General features: G+C 45.8%; 1 protein-coding gene across 4 annotated transcripts in view; it reads right to left on the bottom strand.

Annotated features, from left to right (window-relative positions):
- LOC135898396 (nose resistant to fluoxetine protein 6-like) overlaps positions 1-24473 on the bottom strand; it is a 137793-nt gene that overhangs the window by 2804 nt on the left and 110516 nt on the right. For all 4 annotated transcript variants that reach the window (XM_065427308.1, XM_065427306.2, XM_065427305.2 and 1 more), the window contains 13 exons: positions 20683-20894; positions 11486-11597; positions 11135-11219; positions 10337-10419; positions 9427-9606; positions 8039-8132; positions 7422-7508; positions 6386-6551; positions 5156-5238; positions 2875-2997; positions 2258-2378; positions 1817-2006; positions 1007-1149 (listed from right to left, as the gene is read on the bottom strand). In XM_065427308.1, coding sequence (XP_065283380.1) covers positions 1007-1149; positions 1817-2006; positions 2258-2378; positions 2875-2997; positions 5156-5238; positions 6386-6551; positions 7422-7508; positions 8039-8132; positions 9427-9606; positions 10337-10419; positions 11135-11219; positions 11486-11597; positions 20683-20715 — 1500 coding nt within the window. In that variant the 5' untranslated portion in view covers positions 20716-20894. The remainder of the gene's footprint in view (positions 1-1006; positions 1150-1816; positions 2007-2257; positions 2379-2874; positions 2998-5155; positions 5239-6385; positions 6552-7421; positions 7509-8038; positions 8133-9426; positions 9607-10336; positions 10420-11134; positions 11220-11485; positions 11598-20682; positions 20895-24473) is intronic.

Raw genomic sequence — 24473 nt, 5'->3', positions numbered from 1 at the left:
TGCACCGCGTCCTTTTTCTTTTTAAGCCAGTGATTGTTGCTTCTCACGTCACATTTTGCTGTCTCCATGTTGGAGGCCAGCTATGAGTGCATGGTTGCGGAGATGAAAGGCCTATGGCACTGTCCAGCTATGCCACCTGAGTAGGAGCCCTGAAGCGGTCGTATGACAAAGACGTCAGTGATGAATGGTCATAAGAACCACCAGCAAACAAACGTCAGTACTTCCGAAGAGCGCGATAAGTCGCTTATATATGATGCCTTTGGCGTATGAGTTGCTCAGATGAAAACACATGCAAAGGAATATCTTTTTTTTTTCGCTGTACGTATAAGATTTTGCACTTGCCATAAATCCTTGTTTTAGTATTAATGGAGCACGAAGGATGTGGACACTACCCTAAATGTTCTGGTCAATGGCAGTAAATTGTGATAAGGGTCAAATGCTCTCAACAGGAGGCTTTGTACGTTGGTTCTTGTCTACAGCAAAAACAAAAAAGCAAAACAAAAAGACATCTAAGTAAGCTGCAGAAGCTAAAAAGAGACGGAGCTAAAAGAGAAACGGAGCTAAAAAGAGAAACCACTCTTGTAGGTTAGAGTATTTTGTTTCATCACGAAGGTACGTTTACGTGCTTGAAAGAACATTACAATTCTCAGGCCTTTACTATTCTGCATAAATTTTCTACTTTTCACAAGGTCTGCTTGTGGGTGCTCCAAGTAGTTTTATGGTCTCGTTTTATTAAGAAAAATATCTGCGTGCCCAGGTGTCATGACCGGTCTGACAGTTTGCAAATTATTGTCTACGATGCGCCAGGAACAACGGAAGAGACTAAATGCGAGTATAAGCGGAATCTATGGTATTAGGGGTCACACGAATGCTTCAGGCGACAAACAAAACCATCAAAATGGTTTACGACAGGCCCCCACAAGTCTGTTCTTACTCGTTGCCGAACAGCTATCGCCTAATGCTCACAGGTGGACAAGCAGAGAATTTCAAGATTCACACAACTCACCACTCCGAGCATAGAGTAGTAAATCCGTTCCCTTGAGACGAAGCACATGACTACGAAGTACGGCAGGTGGACGAGGTACACGCCGAACGATAGCCGGCTCAGTGGCACAAAGACGCCCCATGACAGGAAACTACAGATAAAACCTGCAAGTGAACAACAGCACGTGAGTTTCCAAACAAAGGACACAAAACTGGTTGCATTTAAGTGCCCCATGTGGTACTGGGCGCAAGATGCCGACTGTACAGCAACGCGGTGGAAAACAGATCAACAAACTGAGCCAGCTTCGCAACAATGAGCACCGCAAAAGAAGTTCTTGAGAGTTGATGTTTGCGGCAGGCGATCACAAAACCAGGTAGAATGTTCCGGTTTGACACGAACTCCGAAGAGAGTCCTAATAAAACCAACGCGTATAACAGCTACATAACTGATTTAGTTCAATGCACCTATGATTATTGCAGCTGAAGCTTTAGCGAAGTATACTGCCGATCAAGTCCAACAGAAAACGACTTCGTGATGCATAGAATCAACACGACTAAGCAACAGCTGCGCTAACCTCTATGGCTACAGCTTGCTTTGATTCCGGTACCGTCATTGGGATCCTCGATTCCATAAGCGCAGTTTTAAATTCGCAGCACAAATGAAAGAAAAAGACATTCAAACACAACAGCAACATGTAGTAACGGCACTTCCCATTTCCTGTAAAGGCAACCTGATTATGTCGACAACGGTGTGCCTTTCTCCCGTCGAATCATTTATACGTATTGTGCACCTCTTATATTTTGCCACAGAAACTAAGGCGAGGTCACCCACCTCCTCGGCCGCGTGCGCAAGCAATGACGAGCCAGCTCAGGAAACCGGACCAGAGCAGTCGGTCGAAGAAGGCGAACGCCACGTCCTCCCAGGCACCCGGGTTCACGATGCCGGCGTTCCAGTGACGACGAGCTAAGATGCAGGTGAGCGCACAGGCAACACTGGCGCACCACAGCACGACCTCTGTAGCCTGTGCATACAACAGTGGAAAATAAACGACTGTTACCTATAATGTGTTTTAAATTCACTATTTTTAATCTTCACATCCTTAGGCAAGTCGAAACCACTGTTGCTAATTACTGTGGGTGAGTTCTTTTAAATGTCCCTGTACTGACCACTTTGGTTTGTGTGTGCGACTGTCTGCAGTTACTCTGAAAATGTTTGCGGTTGACCCACGCTTTCATTCCAGTGAAGTGCATTTTTATGCACCCAGACACGTACCAGCGACATCTCAGCCTTCTTGTACTTCTGCAAAAGGAGAACGGTGACGCATCCCAAGAAGTAGCTCGCTCCGTGGAACGTTGCCATCATGTAGACATCGTTGAACGTATCTGCCATTGTCCTGCAAGCGTTATGAAAATAAATGTGAATAGACAATAAAGAAGTCTGTCTCGCTATGAAAAGCAATCATTTTGACTAATCAAACCGCGCGGTTTTGTAACATTTATGCCACGAGACGCATTGGCGTATTACGCCTTTCCTGTTACAGCTGCTCTTTGGGATAACCTCATCACATCTTGCGTGACCGAATATTGCGTAAGAGTCAACAAAAACACTACGAACCACCAGCAGCCGTCTTCGGAGACATTTCGACAGTTCTGAGAACCCAGCACCGCCTGTCGACGTTTAAACCATTCGCAATGGCAATGCATCGTTGCCAAGTCCACAGCATTGAGCTGTTGCGCCTAGTCTTTCGAGTCAGTCTAACCAAGGAAGCAATGGTCTAACATGGATGCCAGCTTGTGCGTCCAAATGTTTCACTTGTCAAATGTTTCAAATTATTTTATTTTATTTTTTATTTTTTGTATCGCACGAATTCAGCACTTTTTCACACTTACGTGAGATCTGCGACCACCGAGGGGATGACTGGCAGGTATCTTCCTGTCTGCATTTGCCAGGCAGAGAATGCGCTACAGAAGAGTGAGAGGGCCAGGAAAGTCCACATCATCCAAGATTGCCGCCTGGAAAACCGACACAGGATTATTGTGGTGTCAAGTAGCTGTAGACAAGCGCCAAGGCTGATGTGGTTTCATTTTTCAAAGAGGTACTGAGGGCTTTGGAAACTCGTGTGTGCAGGAACACTGATTAATTTCAACCATGCAGAATTTTTAGTATGAAGCCAAATTTAACTATATTGATATTTTATTTTGCACAACATCCCTCTCCAGTCCTTTCATTCAGAATCTTGGGGAATATATTTTCAACCGACCAATAAAGCAGTGCAATAGCGGGCATGTCATCTTTCAGTTTCTTTTTGTAGATCACTTAGCCTATGTGCGGTACTCTACAAGAATTAATTGTTGGGCTAGTTGTTTTGCATAGCTGAACAAGTAAGTTAGCGCACACCTGCCGTGGTTGCTCGGCAGCTATGGTGTTGGGCTGCTCAGTACGAGCTCGTGGGATCGAATCCCGGCCACAGTAGCCGCATTTCAATGGGGGCGAGAACACCCATGTGCTTAGATTTAGGTGCCTGTCATAGAACCCCAGGTGGTACAAATTTCCGGAGACCCCCACTACAGCGCACCTCATAATCAGATCGCGGTTTTGCACGGGAAATCCCATGATATATTTCTTTAAGTTATCGCAATAAAAGACGCCGACGCGAGAAAGGGAGACAATTAAAGACAAGCGCTCGCTTTTGACTCCCTTCCTTGTGTCTGCGTCTTTTACTCCGCTAATTTACTTGTTCAGCTATGTGCAATGCTCAGCGACTGAAACGTGATAATCAGAGTGTCGTGGCGGCCGGTGCTCGTTGCGCCCCCAATGAGCGTTGGGCGATCGCTGGGGAGCCAACGTGCAGTCGAAATGCGCCTCAAGGACACTCGCTTTCGTCGTACACCGCAATGCGTCTGATCGTAGTCCCCAGACGAAACCCGCGGGGCAAAAAAAATTCCGGCAGAAACCATCTCACGGCGAATGGCGGCGTTACAATGAGATGAGCATTGCAGCAACGTAGCAACACAGCGTATCGCCACCCCCGAAACGCGTCATGTATGACACACGTACGCAGCCTCTTGTGCTTCGCCTCAGGAAACACGCAGGGCCATCTAGAAGCAGAAGCACCCCCACGATGTCCGCGCGGAGCGCGCGTTTGATTATATATTCAGATGAAACTGTCTATATATATATATATATATATATATATATATATATATATATATATATATGCCTAACATCGTAGACATTTTAAAGGTTTTTTGTTGCTGAACACCGGCACATTCCCATCGCAAACAAGTTTACACCTTTTAGCTTATCTTGTCGCACAACGGTAATCGTCATCTATCTTGTCCGCATTTCTTTAACGCTGCGAGCCCGGTACTTCCAGGTCACGAATGGTGTGCATGCGCGTTATCAGCGTGGCGTAGCATTCTCGAGTGGAAAGTAGTGAGCGCCGAGTTTCCAAGAAAGGGAACGCAAGCAAGGCAGGCGACGATTATCGTTGTGGGTCCACATAAGCCGCCAAAAGGTGCAAACGTTTTCAAACGTGGAGTAACTCAAGCTGCTTTCAAAAAGGTTCATCGAAAAGCGGCACATACACCCGGTTGCAGACACCCACTGACCGAAGTTGGGGTGAAATAGGTTCACTGAAGAACGGCACATACGCATTCGCAAATACCCATTGATTCATTTAATTTGTGTCATTTATTTTCTCTCGGGGTTAGTAACGTGAGCCTGTTTCCACGGCTGGAAACATGTTCACTAAAGAGCGGCGCATACTCAGTGTCACATACAGAGGAAGTCGAGTTGGCCCTACAGTTGATTTTTAACCCGGTTCACTCGGCACAGCGGCCCAATAATCAACGTATTTCACCATGGATACCCGTTAACCCAAACTGCAAGAAGAGAGGTTAGGCGCGGACACACATACATAGATAAGAGACACACGGCAAACTGCGTGAATTTCCCAAAGAATGCTAATCGCATTGAAAAGCGTCGGCAGCCATGCGCTGCCAGTATCGCGTTTTGACTGCCGAGCGCTGTACCTTGTATAATAGTCATACTGGAATATAAAATGTTAAACTGAGAAGTCATAATGCCTTATGCTTTCAACCTCATTTTGCTGTTTTCACTGGTATATTTACGATCTACAGCAACTGGCTGAATAAAATGAAAGCTTACTTTCTCAGAAGTGCCAAGATGAAAATGCAGATGACGAACAACTGGAAGTCAGTGGACAGGTACCAAAGGTGGGCGAAGCATTCCTACAAGAGTGAAAGGAAAATTAATGAAACTTATCAACGAATACGCGTTGTTACGTGAGTGACATGTTGAACACTCCACCGCCAAAAGCCGCCAAAAAGTGCAAACGTTTTCAAACGTGGAGTAACTCAAGCTGCTTTCAAAAGGTACGTGAGTGACATGTTGAACACTCCACCTATGATATTAGAGTAAATAATGTAACATTCTGTATGATAACGGTAAGAGATGACCGGTAGTTCCTGAATCTTACTTTTCCGTTTACCTTGCTCAAAAAGAAGCCACCCGTAGGTTTTGAAGCCAGTGTACTGAAAGTCACCTCTTGTTTAAGATATATCGTAAACTAAGCACCCTGGTAGTGATTCCAACATTACGCTTTGCGTTTATTCTGAATATTCAGTTTCCTTTTAAGTTATATTGAATCAAACACCTAGTGGTTTGGTGCAAGAGTAGGGAGGCTCATGTGAGTCATTCTTAACATAGTAACATATGGTCGTCAGCGATAATGGGTCATCACAACGGTCAAATTTTAAGCCCTCTCCTGATCAAAATTCAAACCTAGCTTTTTTCGGAAGTCTTATTTAGGTAAGTCTGCTTACTCCCTGCAATTACCTCTCCACTCGTTCAACCGCATCAAGCTACGTGATTAAGCAAATATGTTTTTTTTTTTACTAAGGCTCCCGTCATATAAAAGCGGAGGTGTTCATATTACTTGTTTTTTTTTAAGTTTTTCATGGCGAAAATGACAAAACCATGTCCCTAAGTACGACAAGAAAGTTGTGTCCCGAGGTTGACGTCTTTTTGCTACAACATAATTTTCCGCTGTCATGGCAGAGTTGGCTTTGCCGTTACTACAGGTTGTTATGCATACAACAAAGTTTGCTACGGCTACCACACCTATGATGTCATAGCATTTGACGTGAGAAAGTTAAATTTTTCCATTAAAATTCTCACCGCAACGATGGCAGCTTCCATCTTGACGACTGAATCACGAGCCAAATGACGTGAAATCCTTCTGGCATCAGAACAAAAATTTGCCTTCCTCTTTTTTCTTGTTCTGACTGGCTTTCCTCTGTCTTCTTTTTATAACGCACATCCATACAATATATAAATATAGTTAAACATAAAAGTTTACTGTATTGTATTACCAACCATATCAGTGGAATTGTAGAAGTTGCGGATTTGTAGAAGCAGCTGCCACCAACGCTGGGAACTTTCTTCGTAGTAGCTGTCGAAGAGTAACTTCGAGTTGGGACCCGAGAAGAGCAGAGGCACCAGAAAGAAAGCCAGGATTACGTAGGCGACGGGGACCATGACCCTGTGGTTAAATGAAATCGGCAAACCATGCCAAAGCTCTTGTTAACCATTCAAATCATTGCTTCGAAGCAACAATAACAGCTGCGCAGGGAAGATATCGCCTCGATTTTTTCCCCTCATGAAGACCTTTAAGAAGAGCGTGCGTAGGCCCCCCATAGATGCTATACTAACACCTCACAGTTCCGTGTGGAAAATGACTCGCATATACAGGGGGTCCCAGCTCACTTTAGCCAGAGTTTAAAAATACGCGAATGCCATGTAGCTGGACAAAACAAAGATAATGTTGTTTGCCGCCGCTTGCAGATGCTAAAACTATTTTTTCATTCCGCCTAAATAGATAATCAGTCTTAATTATTCAATCAGCTTCTCAAGTATTATAATTAGATGATAAGTGTCAATGATAAAATTGCAGAGTGGCTTGGAATACTCCCGGTACAGCTTTCTGTTGCTCAATACGTGCTACATAAAGGTTGTTTTTCCGAGCGTGAAAAAAGCACGCAAATGCATGCAAAATTGCCGCGTGACTGGCCACTCGAAGCACTTTGCGTGTATTCGCAAATATGATAGCTTATTATGATGTACTACAACCAGACTTTCCTCTGCCACTCATATCGGACATGTTCTACTATGCTGTATGAAAAAAGAACGTGGACAACGATCTCAATATCAGCCGCTACACAAGTAGACATGACCTCAATCTATTTAGTGCACTCGCACTTAGACATGCATGCATCTTGCAAAATTTCGAATTTCGTTCTCTGGATAAATACTTAATATGGGAATGGCTGTTGAGGACCTGCTTATAAGAAACATTTTATAATGATCATACGAAAAAGTTCCACACTGCTCACACACACACACATACACACACCTGATAAGCCGACGAGTCACAGCGACCGCAATGATGATCCAGGCGTCCAAATCCACCTTGATCACGTTGTAAGCCAAGAGAAATCCGCTGCAAAGATACAGCGATCATACACTGAACTTAAATCATAATGCGCGTTGAAACCAAGCACACGCCAAGCATTATTCAGGATTTATAGCGTCACAAAGCTTGCACGTGACGTCACCACTAAATACGTAAGCGGGGAATGATAACTCAGTGAAGTGGTACTAAACCCTTAATTAATATCACGTGATGGCCACTTCATCGGTTGAAACCATACATGGCTGAACATATTCCTCCTCAACTCTTATGAGATCACAATTTCTCGCCAGGGTACGTAATCATAAAGCATTGAAATATATCATTAATGTTAATCAGAATATATATGAATCCAATTTTCAGCCAACGAACATTACGGATACATATTCCCCCGTAGAAGCTCTCATGATCAGCGTCTTTCCTGCTGTCTTTTTCTTTATGTGGTTACGAATGGCCCACATTAAGTGTCGTTCCACCCAAACAGAAAAGCGTTTGAAACTTAACTACTAAATATAATTTTTTGATAGACATTAGAACAGCCGCGCTTGTTGTCGACATACCTCAGGAAGAAAAATGTGTCAACGCTGAGGAAGGCCGTTGAAAAGGTGCAATAGTACCAGGTTCCCGTGGCTTCCAGGACGTTCGCAAACCTAGCTGTAAACGACACAAATACGAAAAAGCTTTAACCAATGCCTGTACTGCCTTATTACTTAATTCCCTGTGGTATATTTTTAGCAACAGTTCCATGCCCTATTCATTTGCTTCTTTCTCACGCAACACCCTTGTGATGCGGGAAAAAAAGCAGTGGATTGGTTCAATGTTATACCGGTTAAAAGGTGGCGCTCCTTTAGTATCTCACTTAGGCGGAACACAGATAAGCAGGGTCACTGTGTCAATACTGAAGGGACTAACATGCTTGTCAATTATAGGAGCGAGCAACTTCATACATTGTTAAAGGCTTTGTAGCGCCTTCCGCAAAGAAATTGATTTATTACGGGTTCGCTTTTGTAGAGGACGTACTCCGACTTATCTAGTTAAGGCCGCCACGCTTACGGTAAATTAGGAAATATAGAAAAAAATTATACGGCTAATTACCACCAAATAAGGTGACAGCGGAGCTCGATGATCTTAGTCACACGTAAGCTACAAGCTATTTGCTTGCAAATACAGACGCAGTAAAACATCCGACCTCAACGACTGATTGACCGCTAAACCTAACACGTGGCAATAAATACGGTACGCTGCTAATAGCTCATGAAGATTCGGCTTTGCGCCTGCCATGGCAGGTGCGGTGCTCAGCTATGTCGTGAAATGCGCAAGACTTGAAGCATGAGTTAGAGGGATGATGCCTGTTTGTAACATTTCATTGTTTACATATCGACAACCCAGTTATTGCAATCAAGTACAACACAAAAGATTTTGTGATCCTGCACAAATCAGAGCCAAAAACTTGTGACCGAAAGCCAACCGGCGCAGGAGGCATGGTTCTGCCGGCTAGATGATGACTGAATTGATAAAAACACATGTACTACGCCACAGAGTACGTCTTTCTATAGCATGCACTATTTTCTACGTGAACGAATTTTTCGTGCTGTACATAGTGCATAGCACATATTTAGCTGGAACCACCGAACCCCTATCGAAATATTCAACACAACCAAACAGACCACCCAGGACCGCTTTCCCTACAAAATCTTGGCAATTAATTAACTGAAATATCGTATCAAACATCTTCTATGAATCACGTGAGTATGCGTGGCTACTGAATAAACCTAGCTCAATATGCCGTTGTAGAACATTCGAACAGAGAGAAATCAGGTGAGAAATTGGGAAACCGATGACAAGGTTAACGCCCCCTCCCCCCCCCCCCCCCAAAACGGGACCCTACCAAAATTTTCAATAGGAACCGAACATGCGCTTTTGTAGGAATTGGGGGCCTTATACTTACAGATTACGGGGTCGAATGCCATGGACGTGTGGCCGAGGACAATCCAGAACAAACTGAAGAAACGAAGGCCATGCAGGAACCGGTAGCAGTACTGCTCTGACTGGGTGTTCCTCGACACGTACAGCAGGATGTTTGTGTTCCGGGTCACCGAAAAGGCGCACAGCAGCTTCACCACGATTGCTGCACAAGCAGTGATACTTATGTTTCCATCGCTGCCACTTAGGATGAGTCAAAACGGAAAACAAGGTAATTTCATCCCGAACTCTATTACGTATCAGCTTTTCGTTCAAGTCATCGTTCAAGAACTGATGAAATGAAAACACTTCTTTTTTAATTCATTGGGGACAAATGGCAGCGTCGATTTCCTGCATGCTGCTTTCTTTTTCTTTTTTTTCACGTGGAACAAACTGGACGGTAAAATAATAAATCAGGAAAACATGAGGTTTTGTCGATCACTTCATTCTGCTTTTCACTTGGCAAGGATATTTCACTCACTAATTACGTCAGCAAGACACCTCGCGCGAATTCAGATAAAAATTATTGTTTATTTAAAATAAAAGTTGGAAGCATTATTTTTATTTTTTTTCGCAGAGATGTCTGCTCAAGAAACAAAGTGCGCCAATATGGTTATTGCATTACTGTAAAACTATAGCCGCTATATTCCGCAAATTACTGCTGCACCACCTGCACCGAAGCTATTATGCCTGTAGCCTTTCTTTTTTCATAATTGTTTAACACTTTGTATTATGTTGGCGGTACACTTGTTCTTGTCGGGAAAGTTATGGAGAGACACGGGAAGGAGAGCCAACACTGCTTTTGGGAGTGGGTCATCGTAGCTGCCGCATGACGCCACGAGTGGTCACATGGTGGAATGTTTGTAAATAAAGCAAATTGACCTCGTGCCACTCACTTCTCTTCATGTTCTTCTTCTTGGCGTACATGTCAAACGAGGTGCTGCAGATCAGTAAGAGGACATTCACAAGTACCAGGGCTCTGCAAAGAAAAATAAAAGGAAGACACACGCACGTTACGAACTAGACGTGCATAAGGACTGCGAGTAACACATACTTGTGGTTGTAGCTTACCCCGTAAGGTAAGCGGATAAAAAAGAACGCAAGTATACCATGAAAGCTGCTAATGTGTTCATCAAGTGCTGCCGTGTGCAGTAAAGCCGTGTGCAGCCGTGTGCAGTAAAGCCAGAAAGCGGGGGCAAGTTATATAGCAGCCGTTTGAGAACAAAGGCGCAAATTATTCATCAGTTGACTATTTCACCACAACAAAATTTTGCGGCTGACTGTGAGAACGTATCTGCGGCTGTGTCTCCCTGGCGAAAACTAAATTAAAAATTATAAATGACTCGAAGCTGCTTTATACACTCACGTACTTCAATATACTCTAAGTACCTGACACCAAATGTGATATGCATCTCAAGTGAACAGATAGTTGCGGGAGGACTAGACATCACTTTATTCCTTGCTTTGCAAGGTATACCCTCTGTTTATTGACCTCAAAACATCAACTTATTTCTAACATTGAACATTTATACCGTGAAGGCAACACCTACTATAAGTGGCAGCTATTTTCATTGTACTTGCGAGTTACTCAGTACGAACAAATTCTACCAACTCCCTGGTAAAGGCAGTCCAGCGTAAACGTGGAACCCCACGGATGCGATACCTGGCAATGGTCATAAGCATTACACGCTTACATGAGCGTTATCTGGAAGGGCGTGATGGGCACAGGCTCCCCGGTGACGCAGTCGTTCACTGTGACCTTGGCTATTCCTTCGCCAACTGCAATGAAATGGAAATCGGAGTCAAAGAAAAGTCAACGAATCCAATTTGCCGAGCCTCTCTAACAATTCACATGTTTCTCGCAGTTATTCACAGCAACCGCGCTTAACTTAACACGCTGCGCATTGTTGGCGAATCAACGGCCACACTGCTACCTAAAGACTGAAAAGCAGGCACCATACCGGTGTTTGTATTGTTCGATATTATTTGAACGCTGCTGATTTATTTCTACAAATGTTCTCACAGATGTATATAACGGGTCTCACTTGTGTTCGCAATGGCCTGGATATCTTCTTTGGAGCAGTCAGACATGGTGCATATTCCCACACGGAGGCCTCTGACGCGATCGTCATCGAGAAGCTGGAAGAGCTCCGTAGTCTGCACGAGACAGGAGAACAGCAACGGGTTAGCAAGACAATGCACACCTTCGTAAGAATATAAGGCAACGATATACTATACTGGCACCATATGTAGATAACATGTTAGGAGATGCACGTCTCTAGTGAATCGCATTTCGACATTGGTTCAGGCAAGCAATCGATTAATTCACAAATGAACATTGCATTCGCTTCTTTTCAGACTTGTACGTAATGAAGTAAGCGAAATTAATTACGAAGCATTTTTTGTAATTTAAAGACCACTTTGTTTACTCTGTAACGCTCTCTGCAATGCACTTTTTTTTGTAACCGATTACGTGTAGCCAGTTACTTTCTTCACGGGGCAAGCTGCAGCAGGCGACGCATCTTTGAGAACGTGAATTTGGTGGGAACTACAATATAAAGCTGGATAACGTGCTACGTGCTACACAGCAGCCTCGCGAATGCGCATGGTCAGAGCGGCGGTAAACCCAGGAGCTCAGTGTTTGTTTCCTGCCCTTAACCGCTCCACCAGATCTTGACCAAAGAATTGAATCGGTGCTGGAATTTCTAGATATCGACTGCCACTGAAGACGTTATTGCCAGGAAATCACCTACGGACGATTTGTATTTCAGCTCTCCATTGGCCCACCGGCGAGCGTCTTCTCCAAGTCCCAGTAACAAAGGGCTGCACTTCTTAGAGGGCCCAGATGCTGAGTAGCGACAGCCTTGTGCGCAAGATGTCAGTACGTTACAACACCACCATACCACCCTGTGCGTACATCGAGTTAGTTTTCAGTGTCGCTGCGGATGTCTTCACAACAAAAACGAGAAAAGAAGATCGACGAAATTTTCTAAAACCCCTTTAGTGAACATGGGCAATGCGCGAAAGTCTTCAGAGAACGCACTGAAAGTGCCCGGCCAGCTCGCTAAGTTTGCTTTGAATCTGTCCAACATTAAGAAAAGTTCGAAGGAAAGTAACGTAAGAGGAATCGATTACTTTTGAGTAATTCCTGTTACTTTCGTGGTGCAGTAATTGGTAACTGTAATCAATTACATCTTTAATGAAGTAATTTCAATTGTAATCGGTTCCGTTTTATCTGTAAGGTGTACAAGTCTGTCTGTTTCCTTCCCACATATTAGAGAAAATAAAGAAAGGATGAAAAACAGAAGAAGAAAGAAAGAAAGAAGATAGAATGCCTACGAAAAAATGCATCAGCACTTCATATGGTACATTGTTTTTGTAGCATATATAAGATATGCTTTTTTCTACTGTATTCAATGTGTCTACCTTTGCTTTTGAGCTTATCTCTTTTCTCCCGCTTTCTTCTCTTCGTGCCGTGGGGCCTTAGTGACTAAAGCATTCTGCCCCTAAGTACGAAGTTCCGGATTCGATTCCCTGCCTCAGCGGCCACGTTTCGGCGAGAACGGAATGCAAAAACGCTCGTTTTTTCGAACGTTGGACGCATGTGACACAACACCAGGCGGTCAAAGCCTACTAGGAGCCATTCACTGCGCCGTCTTTCATCAGATCCTGTTTTGTTTCGCGCCGTTAAACAGTATCAATCCAATCGGCATCCATTTCTTGTCTACTTTCTTGCAATCGGCAGGCGTCTATCCGTTTGATTCATACTTTCGTTTGTTCAACTGCGATGTTACTTCGCCCCATGGGGCGTCGCAACGCCGTTGCCTGCGTTAGGATCGCTCTGTCAGCCTAATACGAAATCCAAATCAAGCTTCGGGAAGCCACTGACAGCGTATCTTTGAATGTCCGTCACTGCTTGCGAAAAGGTGGAAAATTCGCGGATTCGCCCTTTCTCAATGTTGTTTCAACGGCCATCGAAAAACGAGGAGAAAAACCCCACTCCCATTCTGATTACCTGCGAGGAACAAATACGCGGATATACGTGCTCGACGATCCGGAGGCGCAGCGTGGGAGCTGCCCGCGTCATGTTTGTCGCGTGCCCTGCGACTTGCCTGCGCCTCGCCGAGCTTCTCATTGCGAAGCCACGTTCCTCCCAGGTCGCGTGGCGTTCGAACGTCGACGAGAAAATCACACGGTGAGCGGTGATGACGCCAACTATACGAGAGCCACGCTTATTGCTACACGACGACATGGATGTGTGCTCGGTGTGGTGCGAGCCCAGTCTTACGTGTTGTAACGGCAGAAAACGAAAGCAAATGGCGTGCTGGTATCGGAGAACCTATCCACGCTCACGCGCATTACCTGCCGCCGCGGGCCACTTTAACCTTCCCTGTACCCGATGTTTGTTTGCACTACGCCCGGCGCCTTTTCGAGTTGCACTACGTCCGAGATCAGCCCACATTTTCCGGATACAGAATTGACGCGTCCTAGCGCGTGACCTTATTGTGACCTCGGATTCGTCTAGGCAAAGAAATGTTTCGCATTCAAAATAAGTAAGTCATGGGGTTTTAGGTGCCGAAACCACGGTATGATTAGGAGGCATGCCGTAGTGAGGGACTGCGCGTTAATTTTGACCACCTGTGGTTCCTTAACATGCACCTAATGCACGGTACAAGGGAGTTTTTTTTTTTAATTTACATTTCACTTCATCGAAATACGCCAATAGCACTATCACAGAGAGGGGAGGACCTAAAGACCAGAGGGATTCAATCCCGGCCCCAGTGGCAGGGATTTGATATCGCGCGCTCGTGCTTATATATAGCAGCGTAACGCCATAGCCACTAAGCCACCATGGCGGGTGGGCGCTCTAAGATGATGGCGAAATGCCTATTTTGCGCATGACTCCGATGCAACGACACCGTATGGGCTGTAGTGAATAAACGCACACTATCTGACGGGCTGACATGGCGCAATTAAAATTACCTGCGCGTCTTACCGCGTAGTAATGTGCGCTATGCCCCCCAAGGCACTACATTTCGCGTTTCGTTGAGTCTTATGGATTGCCATAATAGATGCGTGGCTACGTCTGCCTTAACTATGTTAATAATTCACATCCTGTTTTCTAACAACCTGGAAGCGTACGCGCACATCACGTCTTCTCTCTATATATCTCTTTCTCGTCCAACAATTGCGAAAACAGTACAGTACGAAATCAATAAGACGCATTATGCGAAATGATAAGTGAAACTGGTATGGAAATTATTAATACCAAAGTTTCAAAAAACATCCTGCATGGTTGACACTGGTCCAAGAACGGGCCAAGTTATATCTCATAACCTGGAAATCGTCCAGGAAACTCAGCTGCAACAATACAAAAGCCCTACTGCTGTTTAAATAGATATGATTCTAGCGACGGTTGTTCGTACGTGTAAGGTTTTGCGTCACCTACAGAAATGAATTACTAGCCTTAAGTGGTCGTATCTATACGTTCGTTGAACGCAATTGATTTTGTATGATGTACGTAGCACTACGATAGAAAAAAAATGACACTTTTTTCTTTCTTTCTTCCTTTTTTTTAACTTACATGTTACAACTGATTGCGATTTCACTTTATTTGCTGAGAACTGAAAGTCTCAAGGTGACACCATCGGCATGAAATTTGAGCCTTCAACTGCCGCGTTCTCACAAATAAAGCACCTTGTGCAGATTCCATCACTAAAGGAATGGTTCAGCGTTCCCAGGATAAAACAAACTGTTCATGACTGTGTGTGATACCTAACGGTCATCCCGTGCGCATCACACAGTCTGGCATAGAATTCAACTCGGCTTACGCATCGAATACGAAGCCTTCATATCTTCGATGACCAAGAACGTCAGGTCCGAACGAGTAAAGGAACTTAAGTTCTCTATAGTCCCGTAGCACCAGCCATATTAAAGTAAATTTCAAATTGAGACCTTTGATGCTGCGTAAAAAAAAAAGATAAAGAAGGAGGTTAATTTACTTCTTGTTGTCGGCTACAACTCTCATTTTCATTGAGTACTTCCTCTCCGACACATGGCTTTCTGAACACAAGTCTTTGGTCGCGATGACCTTTGGCAGACATCTGCCGCAAAGTTTCCTAGGCGCGCCATGATGTTGTGTATTTTACGAGGTATTTGTACATACTTAATTCGCTACCCGAGGGCTCTCCAAGTTTCGAAATAATCACGAACGCCACTTGCCGGTTTCCGTGTTCGCCATGATGAAGGTTTACATTTTCCCCGGTTTTCCTGGATGCGGCTACTACGAGTACTACTATGAGTGCTATAGACGTCATGTACCGTTGAGGTCATTAGATCGACTCTTGCCTATATGACACCATAGGTATCTGGAGTAGTATGCCAGGCGAAACCCCAGGCTAACGTCTCCAGCATATTACTAAAGCCTGTTTCCTTTTCTCTTTCTTGCCTATAGTGCTTACGAACTCACTCACATTCGCTCGCAACATGACACGCAATCATGGCATCCGTTTGGCTTCCCCTAAGCGCCGTCTTAGATGGCAGTTGCGTACAGTTGCTATCGCATGATAGTCGTGGTTATATGAATACTTAATCCACTTCTCCCCAGTACAACAGTTGCTAGAAAATGATAAATTAGACAACATGAGTTCGTTCACATTTTAATTAATGCGGGCAGTGACACCGTTAGTGCGTAGCCCTTCGTTCATGATTTTCTACTATATTATATATCATTGTTCTCAAATCATCAGAGACTACGAAAGGAAGAGAAGAAAAAAGTATTAGCGCCTGTAGCATCTTTTGTGCACTCAGAGTTGGGATCTTGATGTCTTTTCCTATCCTCTTACTAGAAGAACTGTATTTTAGTGTGTTCTGACAGCCTGTAATGCTTTCTTTCTTTAGAAACTCACGTATTGTGACAAATAGATAAACATCCCGTAAATGTTAATGCTGATACGTAACTCCCTCTATTCACTTTTCGACCGCCTCAATGCATTATTAAATGTATGAGCGACGTCATCCACTTATATTATATTCGGAGCGCTGTCTGCTGCCTGTTACGTTTCACTTTGTGCGGCAATTAATGGAACGGATTCCAAACGCTTGAGACACGACGTGCATGATCGTCCCGCTCGTCAACATGAAAACACTTGTCCGTCGGGTGTGTGCGACGGCATTATGCCCAAAATGTACAAACCCTACTCTCCTCTGTCCTACGTTCAACCTCTCTACGCCAACGAGCGGTTTCCCTCCTTGTTCCTCTATGCGGGTTGGCCCGACGTGTCCGGGCGAGGACAGCTATCAGGGAGCAAGAGAAAATACCCGGATGGTGGAGAGCATAACAAAACCAGCGAGCCACCACGTGGAGACGTCTTATCTGCCTCTGTGCGGAAGCACAGAGGCAGATAAGGTCCAAGGTCCAAGCTATCGCTGCTGAAGGTCACACAACCCGTCCCCGTAAAACTGGTGGCAACCTTAACATGCCAAATCCAGAACGGGGACAGGGACCTTCGTCAAGCTGCCGTAACAGGAGTTCTTTTTCTGCTGCTCCTAAATTCGTATCTTGCGTTCCGCAAAGAGAAAACGTACAACAAATAAATCTTTCTGCGTGCACGGGTATACTAGTGGCACGCCCGCTGAGCCGCAGTGAAAGAAGGAAGACCAAGGCCCACGTGTCAAGCCAGTCGCGCCACAAGTGAATACCAAATACAGGTCTTCAACAAGTGCACCGCAGTATATACTTTTTTCGCCACGTGGCGACGCCGCTGCATGCGTCAAGCACGCATCCTATCAGAAAGCAGGGAGAACGTCACTTGAAGTATAAAACCACCGGCTGAATATAAAGCTGTGCGAAGTCATGTCAGTTCCGTGCAGCGCCACAAGAATTGTCACTGTGAACCAATGCAGATCCCATGCACAGTGCTTCTTGTAGTCGACAACAAAAAGTAACAAACCTCGGTTCAAACGCCTTAAATTGTATTTGGAAACTGCGTATAGCCCACGCTATTTCTGGTTCAGCGACATTATTTAAGCAGTGAACTGAAGCGTAAACAATATTGGTAGGATCGCAAATACACAGTGGGGTGGAAGGTTTCGTCGTCCTGCTTGCCCCATAAATTTACCACAGCCGTCGTGAACATCTTTGAGGCCATTTGCTACCCTTCTCCAGAGTTTATGGCAAAGCTTTATATCAAATGTAGCTTCAGAAGCTCGGAATGGTGAGCAGGACTGCCTGTCTTAACATCTTTGGTTTTGGAGCTAAGAAACCCCTATACAGCGCGGCCACTACGCGGCCCGGTGACAGGTCCGATCACAGGTCCCATTGCTTCGAAATTTTCTACCAGACGTGCGCTTCGTCTTCATTCCAGTCTCGAGACTATATATTCATGCAACTTACAAGAAAGTACGTCACTTGATTCCGAGCAATGCGGCTGTCGAACGTGTGCGTTCCATCGGTGCGATGGCCTCGCTGCAATTTCTCAACATTTACAGTCGTTGCATGGAATTCATGCAAAGAGCGTCGATGGTGGGAGCGTGGGACTGCCCGACCCTTTTTATCGGCTTGCCACGCAGCGCTTCGTCCTCGGTGCGATAAACCTTTCCGACTACGTTGCACGGTCTGGGCGTAACGCAGAATTTGTCGTTTAGTAGTCTCGACACGCATTCCGGAGCCGCAAACGATGGCCTGTGTGCGGCCGACCTCCGCCGAGCTCGCGTGGCGCACGCATGCATGGTCTGTCGATTGTGTGGGTGCCCTTGTCATTTGTTTCCCTTTGCGTGCACACATTTCCCCTGCTTGCCGTAAGCCACCACCAGGCTTCGACGCGCCGATGTCTGGCATTTAGTCGTCCACTTGTGTGAGCACTCGCCATGTGACCCTGTTACATGGCGACCCTGTTACATTTTTTTCCGAAATAATGAAACCTTCTATCTTGCACCTTTCTTCATCTCTTTCTTTTTGTCTTTCTTTCTCTTTTAAAGGGGAAAGGGGTGCAGGGAAGGGGCAGATGATTTTCACGGATACGCCACTGACACGACTTAGAACGTGGAATTGCAGAAGTTTGGTGAGACGGGGTACCGGCTTGCGAACCGAGAGGCGCGCAAGCACAGTGAGAAAATTGAGCCGAACTTCAGAGAAGAACAAATTTGTTTGCTCATACGCAGCCCAACAATAGTTTACACCTGACTTCGTCCAGCTTTTCGCGCTGTTCTAGCAGGCTTTACTTGGAGAGTTGACTAGACGCGACTGCTGACCTTAGTCAAACACACGAGAAAAAGAAAGTGATTGTCGCTCGCTTCTGCGATTGACACGGCGTTTGATTAGTGCCTCGAAGACAGCAGCTCAAAAGAAACCAACCTTTATTTACTCTAACTATGGAATTCTCAGGCCTCCCTAGCGAGAGGCTATGGAAGAGTGGTTGGTTAGATTGCTTTTGTGCTGATTCAAGGGGAAAGGGCAGATCGCTAAAATATGATCACTCTACGCCTCTAGAAAATTAAATTAGGTACTACTATCTAATTAGACGCTATATTCCACACATGGACAAAGTATGAGCGAGTCCGGCGTCTTGGCGCATACCTGTTAGTAGCCGCGAAAATTCTGCAACCAGCAACTATGAACATGATATATCTTATCAATGGTCTCAGAAAAGAAACGGCGAATCTGCTTGTGTTTTTTAAACATTCATCAGAACGTGAAGAGCACGTGCAACGTCGCTTTTCGCTATTTATCGCCTTATTTTTTTCCGCCTTACGACTTTCAATTTCTACTCCTCATGCGTAACGAACGCGCAACTAATACCGATTACTTCTTAACGGAGGCTATTGATACCCTTAGCCCAAAAAGACCACCAGGAGTGCGGTGCGCCTGAAAAACTGCATAAACTTTTACGAATACATGCTTGTGCAGATGAGCTCACTGAAGGTCTGACTCCCGTTGGGCCAGGGAAGCAGAATTTACTTACACGGACGCTCTTCTCCGAGACTCTGAGAGCGCTATATAATGAACATCTCATGTTTAAAACAAACCCAACCCCGAAGATTCTGCATCTGACCATGAAGTCAGGGCAGCAACAAAACCGCTGTCCGATGTTCGCAAGACCATGTAACAAATTTCGTGCCGCTGGTTCTCAGGACCTTCCTCTCCGCGACTGTCCCTCAGGGCGGCGTAGCTCCGACCTCGTAGTCAACGAAGAGCTCAGACGTTCTGTCATTTTCTTCTTTTTTTCGTCTCTTTTTCCTCCACTTTTCTGTCCACTATTTGAGGTCACAGAAGTCTGCGCATTCCTGTTCATCTCAGGTCCATGTCGCAGGCGTCATTTTTGTGACCTCCTCGCGAGAGCCCTGTCTTGCTCAACGGTACACGAAGCAACGGTTGCTTCCGTTCATTAGTCATCGGCATCGAAGGCACTGCGCTTTTATTAGCTTCAGTCACGTCCACACTATCGCAAGGCAAACACAGAGCCAAGGACGATCTAAAGAAAGCGAAAGAGAGCTGGAGGCTAGATACAGCAGGCACTAGCCATCTCCGTCCAAAGAAAGGCTATATTGCTTGTTTACCATGTCGCCGTTGGCTAGGGCAGCCGGTTAGGCCGGGCGTTTAAACTAGTACATAGTCTACGCTCGACGCGGAAGTCTACGAGATCTAATCGCATTCTGCTTCGCACACGCGAAGTAGGCGAGATGGCGTCACGATAACGGGTCGAAGGAAAACGCTTGGATGGGAAAACGCTATGCTTGGATAAGCTCTCCGCGGTCGCGTGCTACCATGGGCAAGCAACGTCACACTGGGCACTGCTGCAGCTATCGCGAAGAGGTGCTGCACGCCGCATTGCACGTCGTCGAAAGTACATCGGTCTCCATGTTGTAGCTGGACAGGCTGCGTTACAGAACTTCAAATGTCGCCATTCATGCGAAATTTTACCAGCGCCGCTTCATCATTTGCCCAAAACATCAGTAAGATGAGTCTCTTTAAAGCAATAAGTCGCTTTAATAAATGAAACGAAAGAAGCAAAGCAATATTATACGCCCGACGAGTAACAACTTTGGTTTGGTAACGTGGGAAACAAAACTATCGCAATAAAAGCACGGGAATACTGAAACGCGAGTTAACGTTCTGCGCATGCCTTAGCGAAGTCAAAGTGGCCGCAGTTGATTTTCCTTCCTCCTGCGGTGTCAATGCTCAACAGGTGATGTGGCTGCTTGATCTACTGAGTAAGAAAAAAAACAACAGACGGCCACTCACCCGCTTGTTGGTCATGAGGAATGCGGGCAGCATGTGGTCGAAGAGGGACGTGTCGTTGACAAGCTTGATGTATATGTTGCAGTACTGCCCGCTCACTTGCACGTGACCAAACTGGTCGTGCACCACCGTCTCGACGCACTCGTCGTAGGCGCCGATGTCCGAGATCGTGCCCTGGAACAGCCCAGTGGGGTACTTGCCGCTCGCATCAATCACTGCACGAAATCATAAGGAAAAACACAACTTCTTTTAATGACACCTTATCAGAGGCTTCGCGGCCGGCACGGATATAACTTGGACGCAGAACACACACAAGAAACTCAACAAACAAAAATTATCCTTGAGACAAGTGTCTTGCTGAAGGGTTAAAAGCTTCGTAGCGCTGAACGCACATGCAATATCATAGTTAATGGCCCGAGGACATGTCGCTGCTGAAAGTGCCGTTAATGAGGTAGATTGACTGCGGATCTCAAGACGGTCCTTTGAAGCGTGAAGATGCTACTACAGTAGCCCCTTCACGCTGCTGGTGCTACCACTACTGCTATGTGCTACGTGTGAGCGCGGAACACGTAGATCACATAATGCAATAAATCGATGTATACCGGGACACTGGGCAACACTAATACGCCGCACTGACTAAGCAGTCATTGGAAATCGCAAAAAAATCAATATGAACGCTTCGTTTACCGTTGTCGAGTTCCTTTTACGCGTTGCGGTGACAACATTATTATACCAAGCAGAAATGTGTCCCATGTGTGGTCATCGATTAAGTGGACTGAGCCACAAAGAGCGCGTAATTATCGCAACTACAGCACGTGCATCGTGTGGTGTTGAATGACGCAGGCGGACGCCAGGCTGCTCCCGCGACGCAACTGCGTCCGAAATACGTTCCATTTGGCTGAGGCTTGAGGCGTCATGAGTATTGCCGCGCCGCCCAAGGACCTTCTATAGACGCATGAACCTCTGCGCTCCATAACTCCAGGCATAATCTTGCAAGGATGATGAAGAGGCTCGCACGCAAGGTCACTTGATTGCACTCGACGGGGATAAAAATGCGTTCCCTCAACCCCGCACTGGAGGGGGCCGCATGACTTGACAATAAGTTTCACCACTTCGCCTGATTCGCGTTCACGAATCTGAGTTTCTCGTGCATCATGCTTTCCCCATTGACTTAACGCTTGAACAATCCTGGCCTTCTAGTTTTCAGTGATTCGCCGTGCCGGCTTACATCCTGGAAGACAAAAGGAAAATAACAACGCAGATAGAAATCCGGTGCCGCAACTGATGCATACTACAAGGATCACAGCCAAAGATGCAACTTTATTGGTATTCTATACAGCTAGTGGTAGTAGTACCACTAGCGATAGCAGGAGTTAACCGCGGTAGCTTACTAGCGGCAGTGTACGTTAACTTGCCAAGCCAAGAGGAGCTGATGTAATGGAAGGAATGGCTGGCGCGGTATACCATACGTCGGCGTCATGTTTACCTCGCGTTGTCCTCGACGGCATTGTTAAAAATGTATACTTCCCAGCTGTGAGGTGTCGCGCTGGGCACTACGTCACATAAATGTAAGAGTATTTCCGAATGTGACCCACTGAGAATACAAGCCCAGCACAACAGCAGTAGCGCTTGCCTGTGTAATCATTAACGAGAGTCGTTGAATGATTTCGCGTGACACGTCAAGTTAAAATGGTTCAGGAAGAGATCACTACCCGCCGTGGTTGCTCAGTGGCTATGGTGTTGGGCTGCTAAGCATGAGGTCGCGGGATCGAATCCCGGCCACGGCGGCCGCATTTCGATGGGGGCGAAATGCGAAAACACCCGTGTACTTAGATTTAGGTGCACGTTAAAGAACCCCAGGTGGTCGAAATTTCCTTAGTCCTCCACTACGGCGTGCCTCATAATCAGAAAGTGGTTTTGGCACGTAAAACCCCATAATTTAAGGAAGAGATCACTTTCCCCGAGAAGAGATTAACGGTCGCAAGGCCCATCTGATAGCGCATATCTACACTGAAAAACGTTTCGCAAAGTTACTGGCCTCGCTGATCGTTCCGAGTTACGCAACTCATTGCCGTCGCTTTGGTAACGATCACAAATCCGATCGCAGTTGCTTGGTCGGTATTCACCGGAACAAGGGCACAAAATCACGCGACGGTTCGGAGAAGGTCAAGCTCGTTTGCTCAACGCATCCACTTATCATATCGCCTACGATATGTCGTTCATATAGCCGTGGAGCTGTGGATATTAGTTTTCTTTAGTGGTCATAAGAAATCTTGCAGAGAAAACCCCAAAATGGGTCGTTCGCTCGGTCTACAGCTTAGCGGCTTTGCTGAAAAATAACGGCGAAGTGTGCATGTTCGCCCAAGGATCTACACGTGCTATTCGAGATGAGCCCGGGGCATCGACCGAGCACGGCGAATAGCGAACGACTGTGCAAGGAATGGCATGCATTTGATCGGCCATCTTACCGACATCTGATACGATCGATTTTGCGGCGGCGTTGCACTGCTACGGCATTCGCTTTCACCCAACCTGTTTCTCCTTTCAGATTTTTATTTTGTCCACTGGACAAGGCGAAGGCAAAGCCACATGTACAGTTCAATCTGGCTTTGCGTAAGCGTTTCCTGAGCTGTTGCTTTCTATAGGCCCAGTATCTTGCCTCCCGCGACCTTTCGAGAACGGCGCGAGCTGTTATAAATACCCAGTGAGGAACGAAAAATGAAACAACGTCGTTTTTTTTTTTCAGTAGTTCGGGAAAGGTGTATTTGTGGTCCCTCAGCGCCTTCTCTAGATGGCCTTCGGAAGCAGGCATGCTATTACGTCGAATATGCACGCCCGGCAACGAGAAATCCTCTATGAGCTGATATTTCAATCAAGGTGCTTCCGCCTCACGGTCACATGTAGGGGAGGCTCCAAGCGGGGCCGGTAGCGACCTTCGCCTAATCGCCTATCATTTCGACGTGGAAACGAAAACAGCGTCGTCGCCAGTTTTTGTCAGATGGAATCGCACTGCCGCCTTTCCGCTTACTGCGAGATCCCGCGGGCCGGGTAAAGGAAACCGCCCTGGACTAAATGAGACCACTTGAGGAAATGCAAAAGACGGTGTTTACGCTGCAAGTGAAAGCTTCTGATGAGTTCGCGTATCGCGGAGTCATTCGGCATGCGCTTGTGCTAGGATGGCAGATTGGTACATGCCCGGAAGCGTATATGCACAAACTGACTTTATTTTTGTTCTTGCCTTCATTTTCTTCTTCTTTTACGTTGCCAGTTGATGTGGAGCTCATTTGGACTTCGAAGTGATTATGCATGCGCCGTGCTACAAAGCTATCGTCGAGATGTCGTAATGGGAACAACGAGGTAGGATAAATATTAAATGTTCAAGCAAAGAAAACACCGCGCGGATTCAGGGAACCCACCCCTTACGTTGTCGTCTAGCGGAGTAACGCGCCTTTCTTCCTATTATGGCTTCTTATTGTAAGGAGCGAGAAGACGGAAATAAGCTTTTTCTACTCTTCTGCTGCATGAGCATAATCACATAATGCATAAGCATAATGTGTTTGTGCGTGTGTGTGTGTGTGTGTGTGTGTTTGTGTGTGTGTGTGTGTGTGTGTGTGTGTGTGTGTGTGTGTGTGTGTGTGTGTGTGTGTGTGTGTGTTTGTGTGTGTGTGTGTGCGTGTGCGTGTGCGTGTGCGTGTCAGTTATTTCTGATCATGCATCGTTGTTCCAAATGCAACATCATAAGCGGCTGGCTGCTTCAGTTCTCAATTTGTAAGAACAATGACAACGATATCGTC

The sequence above is a fragment of the Dermacentor albipictus genome, chromosome 4 (assembly GCF_038994185.2).
Source record: "Dermacentor albipictus isolate Rhodes 1998 colony chromosome 4, USDA_Dalb.pri_finalv2, whole genome shotgun sequence".
Classification (NCBI taxonomy): Eukaryota; Metazoa; Arthropoda; class Arachnida; order Ixodida; family Ixodidae; genus Dermacentor; species Dermacentor albipictus.
The sequence above is the reverse complement of the archived record's forward strand: the minus strand, read 5'-3'. Positions and strand labels throughout refer to the sequence as shown.